The 12,626-nt window shown below is 48.3% G+C and overlaps 1 protein-coding gene and 1 long non-coding RNA gene across 9 annotated transcripts in view; one reads left to right on the top strand and one right to left on the bottom strand.

Moving 5' to 3' along the window:
* LOC144098283 (uncharacterized) overlaps positions 1-12,626 on the top strand; it is an 854,931-nt gene that overhangs the window by 786,637 nt on the left and 55,668 nt on the right. The window lies entirely within an intron of this gene.
* The window catches only part of LOC144098278 (cadherin-like and PC-esterase domain-containing protein 1), a 74,715-nt gene continuing 64,601 nt past the window's right edge, over positions 2,513-12,626 (bottom strand). For 2 of the 4 annotated variants that reach the window (XM_077630786.1, XM_077630789.1), the window contains exons 22-26: positions 12,038-12,264; positions 9,983-10,084; positions 9,224-9,311; positions 8,663-8,809; positions 2,513-5,260 (exon numbers count right to left, since the gene is read on the bottom strand). In XM_077630786.1, the coding sequence (XP_077486912.1) occupies positions 5,150-5,260; positions 8,663-8,809; positions 9,224-9,311; positions 9,983-10,084; positions 12,038-12,264 (675 nt within the window). In that variant the 3' untranslated portion in view covers positions 2,513-5,149. The remainder of the gene's footprint in view (positions 5,261-8,662; positions 8,810-9,223; positions 9,312-9,982; positions 10,085-12,037; positions 12,265-12,626) is intronic. The other 2 variants (XM_077630788.1, XM_077630787.1) reach the window with 2 other exon arrangements.

Raw genomic sequence — 12,626 nt, 5'->3', positions numbered from 1 at the left:
TATGAAAGCATCAGCGTCCACATTCCTTGCATAAGCTCTACCGGCCTCACTTGGAACGTGTGACAATCGGAAAGTAAATGAAATGAAATTAAAAAATGCAACCAAAGTATTCAGCGGATGCTGCGTCGTAGGTCTTGTCAGCACAACACTTGACTTTTATCATGGCAGACATTGCACACCGTCTCAAGACGTAAGGCGCATTGAGCCAAGGTAGTGCAAAATCGCCTAGTCTTCACGCGAAAAGCACTGTTTCGAAGCACGTACACCCCCCGTCAGAAGTATACAGCCCAATTGATTTGCTTGTGAGGCCTGCTGCATGCTTCGCTATGCATCCTCAGCGAGCGTAATCTCTCGAAAGAAGAATGGCACCGCTTCCTCGATCCCCCAAGCTTTCTGCTGCTCGATACGGTAGGAAGCTCCCGCTGAACAGCTTAGAAGCAAACCCCTTGGGCTGTATACTTTTGACGGGGCCTGTGCGTCGAACGATCTCGCGCAATACGTCACGATCACACTGCATTTCAGTATCAGTTGAGCGGACGCCTGCTGTGTTTACTTTTTATTTTTCGTTTCGAAACATTAGGGCGAAAAAAATGAGGACGGCGAAGAAACGATCGGACGAGCTGCTCACTACTTCCCCATACGCAGCTTGCCGGAACACCCACGGCTCCTTGCGTGTTTGACAATCTAGCTTCTGCACGTGTTTTTGCACGCGTTTCTTGTGACCTCACGAACCCGCCGCGGTGGCTCAGTGGTTAGAGCGCTCGGCTACTAAGCCGGAGTTCCCGGGTTCAAACTCGGCCACGGCGGCTGTGTTTCGATGGAGGCGATACGCAAAAGGCGCCAGCGTGGTGTGCGGTGTTAGTTCACGTTAAAGATACCAAGATGGTTGAAAAAGAGGACGGCCCCTCTTTCTCTCTTCTTTCACTCCGCCCTTTATCGCTTCCCCTGCGGCGCGGTTGAGGGGTCCACCAAGAAGACAGCTACCGCGCCATTTCCGTGCCACAGTGGAAGGGATAAAAGACGGGGGGAAAGAAGAAAAGGGGAATGGGGGGCCGTAGAGGAGGGCTCCGGAATAATTTCGGCCACCTTGGGATCTTTAACGTGCACAAACATCGGACAGCACACGGGCGCTTTTTGCGTTTCGCCTCCATCGAAACACGGCGCGGTTGAGGTGTCCGCCAAGAAGCCAGATACTTCGCCATTTCCCAAGTTCGAACCCGACCGTGACGGCCGCGTTTCGATGGAGGCGAAACGTAAAGGCGCCCGTGTGCTGTGGGATATCAGTGCAAGTTAAAGATCTCCTGGTGGTCAAAATTATTCTGGAGCCCCTCCACTCCGCCACCTCTTTCTTCTGGTCTTTTTTCACTCCCTCCTTTATTCCTTCCCTTACGGCGCGGTTCAGGTGTCCGCAGATATGTGAGAGAGATACTGCGTCATTTTCTTTCCCCAAAAACTAATTTTCAATTTTTCCATTTCCTTTCCCCTTCCCATCATCATGATCATCATCCTGACTATGCGCACTGTAGGACAAAGGCCTCTTCCATACCTCTCCATTAACCCTGTCCTGTGTCAACTGCGGCCACCATATCACCGCAAACTTCTTTATCTCACCCGCCAACCTTATTTTCAGCTGTTACTCTCGCCTTTTTTTGGTATTCAGTCCGTTGCCATTAACGTCGACCATCGGCTATCCTCCGTTCGCACTATAGCGTGCACAAGCCCATTCCTTAATCCTGCTTGATTTTGACTGTATATACGATGTCATTAACCCGAATTTGTTCCCTGAACCACCCTGCCCTCTTCCTATCCTTTAACATTACGCCTGTCATTTTTTTCCCATAGCGCGTTGCGTTGTCCTTAAGCTGAACCCCTTTCGTTAGCCTCAACGTTTCCGCTCCATAGGTGAGTACCGGTAGGATACAGCTGTTATATAGTATTCACTTGAGGGACGTTGGTAAACTTCCGTTCATGATCGGAGGGAACCTGCCATATTCGCTCCACCCCGTTCTTATTCTAGTTTTTTTCGCTGTCGTGATTCGAATCTGTGGTCAGTGCTTCCAGCGCCTAGCTACTAATCGTAAACTGCTGTTCCCTTCCGAGAAGATTGAACATTACTTTGGTTTTCTGTGTATTAATTTTTGGACCCACTGTTCTGCTCTGCCTGTCTAAAGCATTGGTCATGCTTTGCAGTTCTTCGACCATCTAGGGTTCTTTAACGCGTAGATATATGGCCCCAATAAGCGGGCCTCTAGCATTTCGTCTCCATCTGAATGCGACTGCTGGGCGGGACTCGAACCCGCATCTTCGATGGGGTCAGCAGCCGAGCACCTTAACCACTGAGCCACCGCGACGGCTGCTTGTTGCAATAATACAGACTGTAGTCAGCGCTTCTCCTGTTGTCCCTTTGTTTCATCGCGCTGTTAATTGTTTCAAGGTCAAAGTCGAAGCATTGATAAATTCACCGAACGTTTGCTCTTGTGCTAATGCGAAATTCAGCGACAGATGGGGCAGTGCAAAATGTTGCTTCCAGTCGGAGCGTCCAGCAAAGCTCTTTAATAAACACGCATTGTCACACGCGGTCACTTACCCATGTCCATCCACATAGAATATAATGACATCACTCGTGACGTCAAGATGTTCCGGCCAATCAGTGACGTCAAATGGGACGGGACTCCATTCTAACCGCTCAGCGTGACACGTTGCACTTTACTGCAACGAAACGATGCCACATAAACGGGACACCTGGCCTTAACAGCTCTTGCTGAAGACAGGATCAAGAGGGCGATGTGAACACTGAAGCTGAAGATGAACTCTGCCCTCAAAGAGGACAGCGGTACGGTTCAGCAGGGGAAACGCGCTCAAGCAGTTGCAGTCAGGACGTTGTTTGAGAAAAGGAAGACTAATTAGCAGCCACGCACCATGCAAGCCTGAGGTTTCGCTGCAGTCACAATGACAAGAGGCCCGATGTTCGGCCTCAGTAATGCAAGTTGCGCGTTAGCGGTGAGCGATTTAATTCTGAGGAAGGTGTACTCTATTTCACACGCAGCGTAGTCTATGGCGCGCGCCGGGAAACTGTAGCTATTCTTTCTAACTGCTCTTTCTGCCTCCGAAACCTGAAAGAACCACGCTGGCTTTTAATGTGCAAATATGGTGATTAGCAAGTACAGACAACAAATAGGAAATTTAACTTGCTTTTTTTTTCAACGAGCTACATATCATTTTATAAGCACAGTGTGGCAAATAAATGTATTTACAAAGACGGCGAGCGCAAGTATTCGAAATGCTAGAATAAGTATTCGAATATTTTTCTGTTCGATTACCTCAACGAATCACGTAGTGCATGTTCAAAGTTATTCGAAATGAAGCCCTTCTCAAGTTTTCGAATAGGTTTCGAATAATGTCGCAAACTTCGAATAGTGCACGGTGTAGTTTTTTTTTTTAACGAGTTTTCAAAAACAGGGCCCGCTCCGACACCGCACAGCATGCTGCCGCGATCTGTCTGTGAGGAAAGGAATGTTACAGCGGGAAAGCGGGTTCAGCGCCGCGCATGCTCCGTTGGTGTGGAGCTGTTCGTAATGCTCCCCTTCAAGGCTGAGCGACGGGACAGGGGACAGCCATGCTTAGAAAACCTTGCCTGCATGCCCGATATCGGAGGCCATGGATCAAACTCGTCCCTCTCATCTGATGAGATGTGGCGCTGTGCTACATCATCCGCTGCCGTCATCAGTAGCACAAGGTAATTTTCCTAGGCCTATAACATGACGGTCACAGAGTTAATAGAGTTACTTGTGTCCTCTACAGGAGGTCCGTATGGCGTCTTGCGACAGCTGCGGTTTTAACTGCGTGATTTATGTAGTGCCGCCGCTAGCCTACTTCACTGTTTCGATCAAGCAGTCGTTTTGTGCGAATATTCACACAAATATTCGATTTGTGATGGATTCGGTTTCGAAAAAAAAATTATGAGATATACACTTAAGTCTCTTTGCGTGAAGAAGTGCGCAAGCTGTGTGCTTCCCGCCACTTGCGACATCTGCTGGGCAAGCGCCGTACATTGAGAGGTGGGTTTTCAGTGGGTGCCGCATGACGGCGCTGCGACTGCATTCCAAGCACGGAGGAAATTTTTTGCTGGCTTGATTGCGACATCTGTAATTAAAGTGCTCATAAATACTCATGTAGGCCTCAGTACATATCTCGAAGATATGTTTTTAAGAACTGTGCATTAACTAGATGTGCCTTTATTCAGCTTCAAACGTAGAAGTGTCCCTGTAGTTTTTGTAGTGCTTTGTCGAAGTATGGAAAAAAATAACAAAACTGCAGTGGCGGAATGGCAGCGTCCTCGTCTTGCCCGCCGAAGGGCCGGGTTTGATTCCCACCTTGACCCAATTTTCCTTTCTTATTGATTATCATACAAGCGCGGACACTTTTGCGGACAGCCTCTCTCTACAACTTCCGTCCACGTCAACTTTAGTCATGAGCCAAGAAAAGCTTTCGCCTTAAAAGCAATATTCACGCACCCCTGCAAATCTGAACTCATGCACAGTTTTCCTGGACATTCAGCAGCTATCGTCATCTGTTGGCCGCCAGCAATGAACTGCGCCGTGCTCACGGCAATTCTTTAAGCGCGTTTACATTTTGAGAAAACTGGAGACCCTTCCTCCTCGAAATTCAGTGGCAGGCAGCTCCACGCGGCACGTGGAGGCAGCCGTGCAAACTGCAATTCCAGGCTTCCTGGCCTTGAAATGCCGGCACTGTCTTGCATATGACGCCACCGACATGCTCGGTACGTTTCACTGTGTGCCATACGAAACGTGATGATGGAAACCGTTAGAATTTTGCGTCACGGCAGAGCTGATGTAGCTTCTGCGGAGTAAAACACAAGGCGGAGCTAAAAGAAATACTCGTGTAAACCGTGGCCATTGTAACCTTGTGGACGACATATATATATCACACGCGGACGACAGAGTTGCTATGGAAGTTATTGCTGAACGCTGGACCATTTAGCCGACTGCTTCCATTGCGGGATCGGTGGATGTAGCTGGTATACGTCCTCAGCTCGACACTTGTATCGATGGCGGGGCCTCCCCGGTGCACAGTGGGCTGATCTGTGTGAGCTGGCTTCCGTTTCGCCCGGACGCTACAGGATGCTTGCTCACGTCGGTCCTGCCTTCCCCTGCTGACAGAGACGGCTCAGCAGGATGTCGCCGTACGCCTGGTTCACGGGGCCTTCGACGCGGTACGTTGTTAGGGAATCGCTGACGACCTGGCGCGAAAAAGAAGGGAGTTGTTTAGGCCCGCATCGGAAGGCTGCAGCGGACAGCAGCACTCACTCGAACACGTTCACAGCACAGTACGACCATAGGTCGGTCCCCCGGCAGTTCCAGAAAGCAACGATAACACAATCGAAATTCGCCAATGCCCGATCGAACGTGCTAAATGAGCGCCCAGCAGCCGGTGCGACCAAAGAACAGGCTTCCAAGCTTTTGCGAAGAGGACTCAATCGCACACCAGACACAGCAGAATACCGCGCGTAACACATAAAAGATGCGATCTGTCTTACACACCGGTTAAAGAAAAACAGAACGTGTTGTAGGTTTGCACTTGTATCAGTTGCTTTGGTGTATGCTTCAAGGTAGAAAAATAAACAAGAAGCTCGCGGTGGTGAACTCGACATGCTGTTTGCTAAGGTTGTATATACAGAGGGTGATTATTTTTAATGTTTAGAGCGTTTTAAAAAATGACGGTGGTGGTCACGTGGACGCTGCCTTCACTGAATGCGTACTCGGCTTGGTGAACGCAATATAACGGGATAGGGGTTACGGTTATGCGTCTAATTATTCAAAATTTATTAATTAACCTATTGATCATTCACTTTATGCTGCATGTTGTCATTGTAATCTTCAATGACGTATAAAATAGCGCAACAGCAGACAACGACATGAAATAACACACTCGAGCGCTAACCGACCACACACACGAGGCTAACAAGCCCAAACCGCCACCTTATTGGTAATCTTGAAGGGTGCAGTGATTCCAGATAATCCAATTTACATAACTTGCGAAAGTGCAATAGGTCTTGCGACATTCATCAATTCATTCTCTGTTTTTTTTTTCACAGCCCGTGCACAGTTCCGGAACATCCTGAGAGCCTAGTTTTTGAATTCGGCGAGAAAAATAAGGGAATTGGCTGATGAATAGCTCAACTCTATTGCACTTTGGCAAGTTCTGTACATTAGACGTCTCAAATCGATACTGTGTTCAAGACTGAAAATGCAGCATACAACGTGAGGTGAATAATCAAAAAGTTAATGAATGAACATCGGCTAATTAATCCCAAATCAATGACCGTTATCTGGTTATACTGTATCCATCAAGCCCAGCCCACAACGCTCTAAAGATTAAAAGCTTTACCCTGCATATATACATAGCGCGTTTCCTTTTGCTGTAATGCTTCGCTCGCTTAGAAGAATTTTAAAATTCCTATACTCAGATGTACAACACGTTGCTAGATAAACAGAATAATAAATGGTTTGGCTTTAAGGCACCACTCACTTCAGGAGGCTGGGTCTCACAGAGGAACATGCCAATAATCCAAGAGTGGAATTAGCCGCGCCAGTTGGTTCATGACCCATAAATAACAGCGCGACATACGGGACGATAAGGAAGAGACACAAATACGAGCGCTGACTATGAATTGAAGGAAAATTTTATTGCACTGACACAATTTATACTCCGCGCGACCCTGGAGTTATTTATGTCCCAATAATAGCATCCAGAATTCACTCCTAGAGTTTACTGCGTGCACATTTTTGTCGAACGTTTTTGTTCTGGCAACACTGCGATTTAGCCCACTTGTTTGAAGAGGGCACGTTTTTTGTGACTAGAAATTAACCCGTGGAAAAAGGGAAGCATCGAGAGCTGGCGCGTCACCTGCACCGGCGCCTTACCAACCCTTTGCGGAATGCCTTACCAAAACCAGCGCGACACGCGTCGCCTGCAAAGGTGCATACCTTTTCCAAACGCCGTGCCATTGATATCGGAAGTGCTTTTATCGCCATCAGCACCCATGTTTGTTCGTAAACGACAAAACCGTGTACGAGTACCTAGAGTTGCGCTTAGGTATGTCGCAGAAAGCATCCAAGTTATGCTGCAAAGCTGTAAAGCGAGGCAAGATTTCCGAGCCTTTTACTCGATATAAATACACAAATCAGCAGCGTCCACGGCCAAATACAGGGAATGGGATTGCCGAAGCTAATCGCTCGATGATTTCCCCGTCCGAGTTGCACCGCATAGCGTCTCCTGCAAACACGATGTGCGGCTTCGCTGCATAACTTGGATGCTTTCTGCGGCAAGTGGGCAGAGCTACGCGGAACTCTAGGTACTCATATAGTAACTGTAGTCATCCCACCACTTCCGCGCCCCCGTACAGGCTTGCAGGTGGGTTCTTTTGCCACACCGAAGCGAGATAGACCGCGCGCGCCATCTGTCCTCGGAATCACAGACTTGCAGGTCGGGAGAATTCGCCCCGCCGCGACAGGAGACCGCCGCGCTCTGCGTGCATCGTAGAGATGCAGTTGGTGATGCTGAGCACAGGGACGCCAAACGAAGTGTTATTTTTGTCTGTGTAAACAGCACAAACAATGCTGACGAGGAAATAAAGCTGGTTGTTGACTCCGGTTAGGTTTTTGACAGCACCGAGATTTCTTCAATTAGTTAAAATTGTCAAAATTAAATGAGCGACGCAGCTTGCGATCACTCATGCAGGAAACACAATCAGGGCGCATCAGAGCTCTCTGCTAACGGTGCAGGTAGCAATGTGTGGAATTCATACGTCCGCAAGCAATGTGCGGCGTTTGAGGGAAGCTGGAGCTAGAAGCGCCAGAATAAAGACCCCGATCACATGGGGCTCTTCTCGAGGATGGAGGTAAATCATTAATCACACACACTTAGGTCTCTGCTATGCGTAGCACCGTGGGCTCTCAAAAGTTGTCGACTTCATATCGGTCGAGCCAGCCTCCGTAATTCTGATGTGCCCACGTTTTCACGTTGGTTAATGTTTCGGGTAGTGTTAAATAGAAAATATGAATAAAGCCAGAAAACACGTTAGCATGGGAAACCTAAAGCTGAAAGTATAGATTTAGATGGATGAATGCCATATACTGAGGCACACTTGCTTATTTATTTATTTATTTATTTATTTATTTATTTATTTATTTATTTATTTATTTATTTATTTGCTATTCCTCAAATGCCCTTAGGTAGGGGTTTTACATGAGGGGTTACACGCTTGCAAACGCCCGTAGGCGTGCGCAGTGTTCCCCATTACCGGGAACGAAGTTTAACCGCTGCGCCGCCCCCCCCCCCCCCCCCCTCCCCAATCCCCTCCCACAGCGGCCCCTACGGTCAAGACACAGCGCAAGTATAACGAATGGCTATAAAACACTTATTTCAGTGGGGTGGAATTTAAACGTATGCAAAATTTTGTTGAGCAGTAGTTTTTATCAGCATTGTCAGAAAGCCCGCATGGCCATAACTGCCCCTTAAACAACGACAGTACAGGTCTGACAGACTAGAAGGTATAGGGCAAATTTGGCGCCCCCTTTAAATATTTGCCCCCCTCCCTCGCCACCCCCCTTTGCGCACACCTATTCAAACGCCCACATACCTTGTGAAAATGGCACGCGCAACTGCCTTGCGTGAAGTCCATGAACCGCGCCGAAGTCATGTTGAACGTGTCGACCACCTCCATGCCAAGCTCAACGGCTCGGCGAACGAGCTCGCGGTTGGTGCGGCCCAGCTTCTCCTGGCTTCTCTGGAGAAGTAATGGAAGGAAGAAAAAAATACTTCAGGCGAGGCGACATTTCTCTCCGCCGTCATGCCGCTGAAGGGGGCGGTCAACATACACGATGCAGATGCGTAGCTAAAACGAAGCGCTTAAACGGAGCGTTGGAAACACACCTGGCCCACCACAGTCTCTTTTAGCCTGCGTAAGGCTGCACGCCATGGAAAGATTTGCGCTGTTAATCTTGCTAGTATGCGAACGTATTTCAATACAAGGAAGTACATGCACGAGGAAAGGAAAAACGAAGCAAAAACAAATTGAAGAGTGACGGCACGTGGTGGTGAACATGCGTACAGATAAATGTTTTTTTTTCTTACGAGTATCCCGCTTTGTCGCTGGCTTGCATTAAGAGCACGTTCTCCGCGCTCGATAGCCGAAACTTACCAAGTTCATTGGCTGACCTCCTTCTGCCCTCAGGTGGAAGCCAGATCCGAATGTCTTTATTATGATCTTGGCTTTATCTAGACCAAGGCTGCAATAAACATTACACCACTTAGTTTGTATAATATCGTGGCATACAACAGTGAGGTGAAGCAGCTAAAATTGAGCGATTAGCGAAAACATTCATCATGAGTTGGTGCGGATCGCACACTTCAACACGCTCCGCGCAAGGTAAGCGAGGAGCAGTGTAGTGAGGACATCTGCACACGAACGCGTTAGAGACGATAGGGGCGGGAGATGCGTCGCTATAGAGAGACGCGCGTGAAAGAGTACAGAGCGAAACGTTACGGCCACCGCCGAGCAGCGGTGAAAACTGATCCTTTATTTCGCGTGCCTGCCGCGCCGAGGAGGCCGGTGCTTCAAGCATAAACATCCGGGGGCTGCGGTGAGGAGAGGTTCACGGTGACCCCGGAACGGTGTCTATATAGAAACAGACCTAGTTTTATCCTAAAGGCGACTACTAAGTGAATTATAATCTTGTATGTGTAAGTGGCTTATGCGAGCAACTAAGAGCTCGTCATCGTGACGGCTATGATCGCAAGCAAAGAACGGAACTTTGAAACAAGAAGCTTCAGAGCCACGCGGTATGGTGTCTCAGGTAAACGCTAATGGCCAACTGATAATGCCTGGTATTTAAAATGTTATTTGAATGTTGTCTCCTTCGAGCAGATGCGCGACTGAATGCCTCTTGAAGTGACGCACCTCTTCAGAGCTGTCGTCAACGATGACAGCTGCTTGACGTTGAGCCATTGCACACCGCCAACCACCAGTACTGTCGATGCACTGTTATCCAGCGGCGGCATGCTGCAAGGTTTTCAAGAAAGAAATACTGCTCACGCATGAATAATTTCTCTCCCTGCCTTCAGCCTTCCTGCAAAGGCAAAGACTAAAACCAGGCTGGCTTTCGTAATGGCCACTCGACCATAGATCATATATATCCCTCATCGCCAGTAAGGTGACAGATAAATGCGCAGAATATAACCAACCTCTGTATATAGCTTTAGGATATTGCCAGGTGGCATTTGACTTAGGCGAAACCACAACAGTCGCGCGGGCATCGCGGAACCAGGGTGTTGGAGAGGCGTATATAAAAATACTGAAAAGTATTTATAGCGACTGAACAGCCTTCATAGTCCTCCATAGAGGATAAATGAAGTAATGAAATCCTGATAAGGAATGTTGTGAGGCAGAGAGACACAATCTCTCCTATAGTATTCACCGCGGGTTTACAGGAGGTATACGGAGGTCTGGATTGGGCACAGCCATGGGAATAAGAGTTAACGGAGAATAGCTTAGTAATCCGCGATTCGCTGATGACAATGCCTTGCTATGCTAAGTCACTCAGGGGATAATTGCAAAACATGTTCGAAAGGACCTGGACAGGCAAAGCAGAATGGTGGGTCTTAAGTTAATATGCAGGAAACTAAAGAACTGTTCGACAGTCTCGGACGGTAACAGTAATTTTCTACGATTTGCTCAACATCCACTCAGTTATTATTCCCTTTTTGCACTTAGTCAGGACTCCCTGCCTTCGCTGTGACTGGAAGCATATAGTATTCATCACATGCCTTGCATCTACGGCTTACAAACAAACTGAGAGCGCAAGACGCGGTTAATTGCGTCGAGATGAGTATAGTGCAGGGGAAAGGGGACCTCATATCGTTCTCGCTTCAGACCTGTACACGAGAATAAAAACCTACATTCGTGTCTAAAGTAGCACGCGGTCATTCAAATTTATGAGCACGAAAAAACACAAAGCTGGCGCAGCTTTAAAAGCTAGAACTCGTGCGACCGTTTCTACCTTTGAAGCCGAAAAGATAAATAGGTCAGGATGCTCGTGTGTAAGCACACCTTCCATTCTCCTCTCAGATAAAGAGCTCGTTTTTCTAAGAAATCGATACTGTTCGCACGTGTGATTACTGTTTTCTGTTGTATAAATGTGATGCTTCAGGAGAATAAAATTTGTTGGAAGTTAGCGCTCGTGGTGTTCGTCTCTCGTCTCTTGTGTCCTCGTCTTTTGCTGCGCTACAGTGTATTGGATCTACCTTGGTATCCACGCAAGCCACATGACAGTCGCCGAGTATTGCCTGCGTGTGGTGCTAATTGCAATACACTACGCTTCTATAGTTTTGTCAGTCAGCCGTTGTACGAGTCTCCGATGGCACTGACTTTATACTGTCTTCAAAGTGCCCCCTCCCCCACTCCGCATTCACGTCAGTGGTTTTCACGCACCAGAAAGCGATATCTTCCTTGTGTCTCGCTGAGTCTTTTTTCACCGTCAAGCAAAGAAAGACTGGGTCACTCGAGGTCGCCAAGACCGACAAAAAGTGCCAGGTTATCATGAAAATTTTAAACAAACATACAATGCTGTGCCCAGAAGCACTTCTCCGTACCGCTGCCATACTATCCATGGATAAACTGAGGCGCCCCCTCGTGAAAATCGCCAGTAGGGCAGAGACGTGGAGGCTCACGAAAAGCGTGGGACCTCAATAGAAGACAGCGCAGCGAGCCATGGACAGGAGTAACGCCAAGAGAACGGAAGAAAGCGGAGTGGGTCAGGGACGAAACGCGGGAGGAATGACACCCTAGTCGAAATCAAAAAGAACAGATGGGCAGGGTGCTAAGGCATGACAAACGATGTTCGTTAAGGGTAATACCAAGAAAGGCAAGCGTAGCATGGGGCGGGCGAGATAAGGCAGTTGGCGTGTATAAGGTGACCGGCTGCTTGTGTTCCATGAAGAAGAGTGGCTTCTCTACCTGTCTGCCAGACGGGCCAGTGTGCGGGCCAGTGTCGGGCGGCGGTTGGGCGGCAGCCAGAAGTGCGGGTAGTAGGCGAAGCCCGCTGCGGTTCGGCCGCCGTTGAGTCGCTGCGCGTGCAGTGCGATGCCGTGGCTCCGGTGCCACTCGCCCAGCGTGCCGTTGAGACGCATCAGGACGTAGTACATGACGCCTCGGTTGGTTGAGTCGCCCAGGAAGAGCAGCTGCTGCGCCCACGGGTGGAAGGCGCGGCAATCAATCAATCAATCAATCAATCAATCAATCAATCAATCAATCAATCAGTCAGTCAGTCAATCAGCAGCGTTTGTTTGAGGGCTAGTTGGTTCATGATTTCAAGCCGGAATACTTTTTAGCGCACCCTCTTGAAAAAAAAAAAAGCTCGGAAAATTCATTAAATAAATACTAACCAAAATACTTGTCCCAGAAGCACTTAGTAACTGGATAGAAGTAGTGAAAGTTACTGCCGCAAGAGGCTAGTGAAGTCACAAGTACAGGTAGTAGTATCCGCTAAGAAAATGAGTAGAAGCTGTTTTCGCACATGCTGCTCGGTTCTTAGTACGGTGTGTTG

This window comes from Amblyomma americanum, chromosome 7 (assembly GCF_052857255.1).
Source record: "Amblyomma americanum isolate KBUSLIRL-KWMA chromosome 7, ASM5285725v1, whole genome shotgun sequence".
Classification (NCBI taxonomy): domain Eukaryota; kingdom Metazoa; phylum Arthropoda; class Arachnida; order Ixodida; family Ixodidae; genus Amblyomma; species Amblyomma americanum.
Note: the sequence above shows the minus strand (reverse complement) of the source record. Positions and strands in the feature narration are given on the sequence as shown.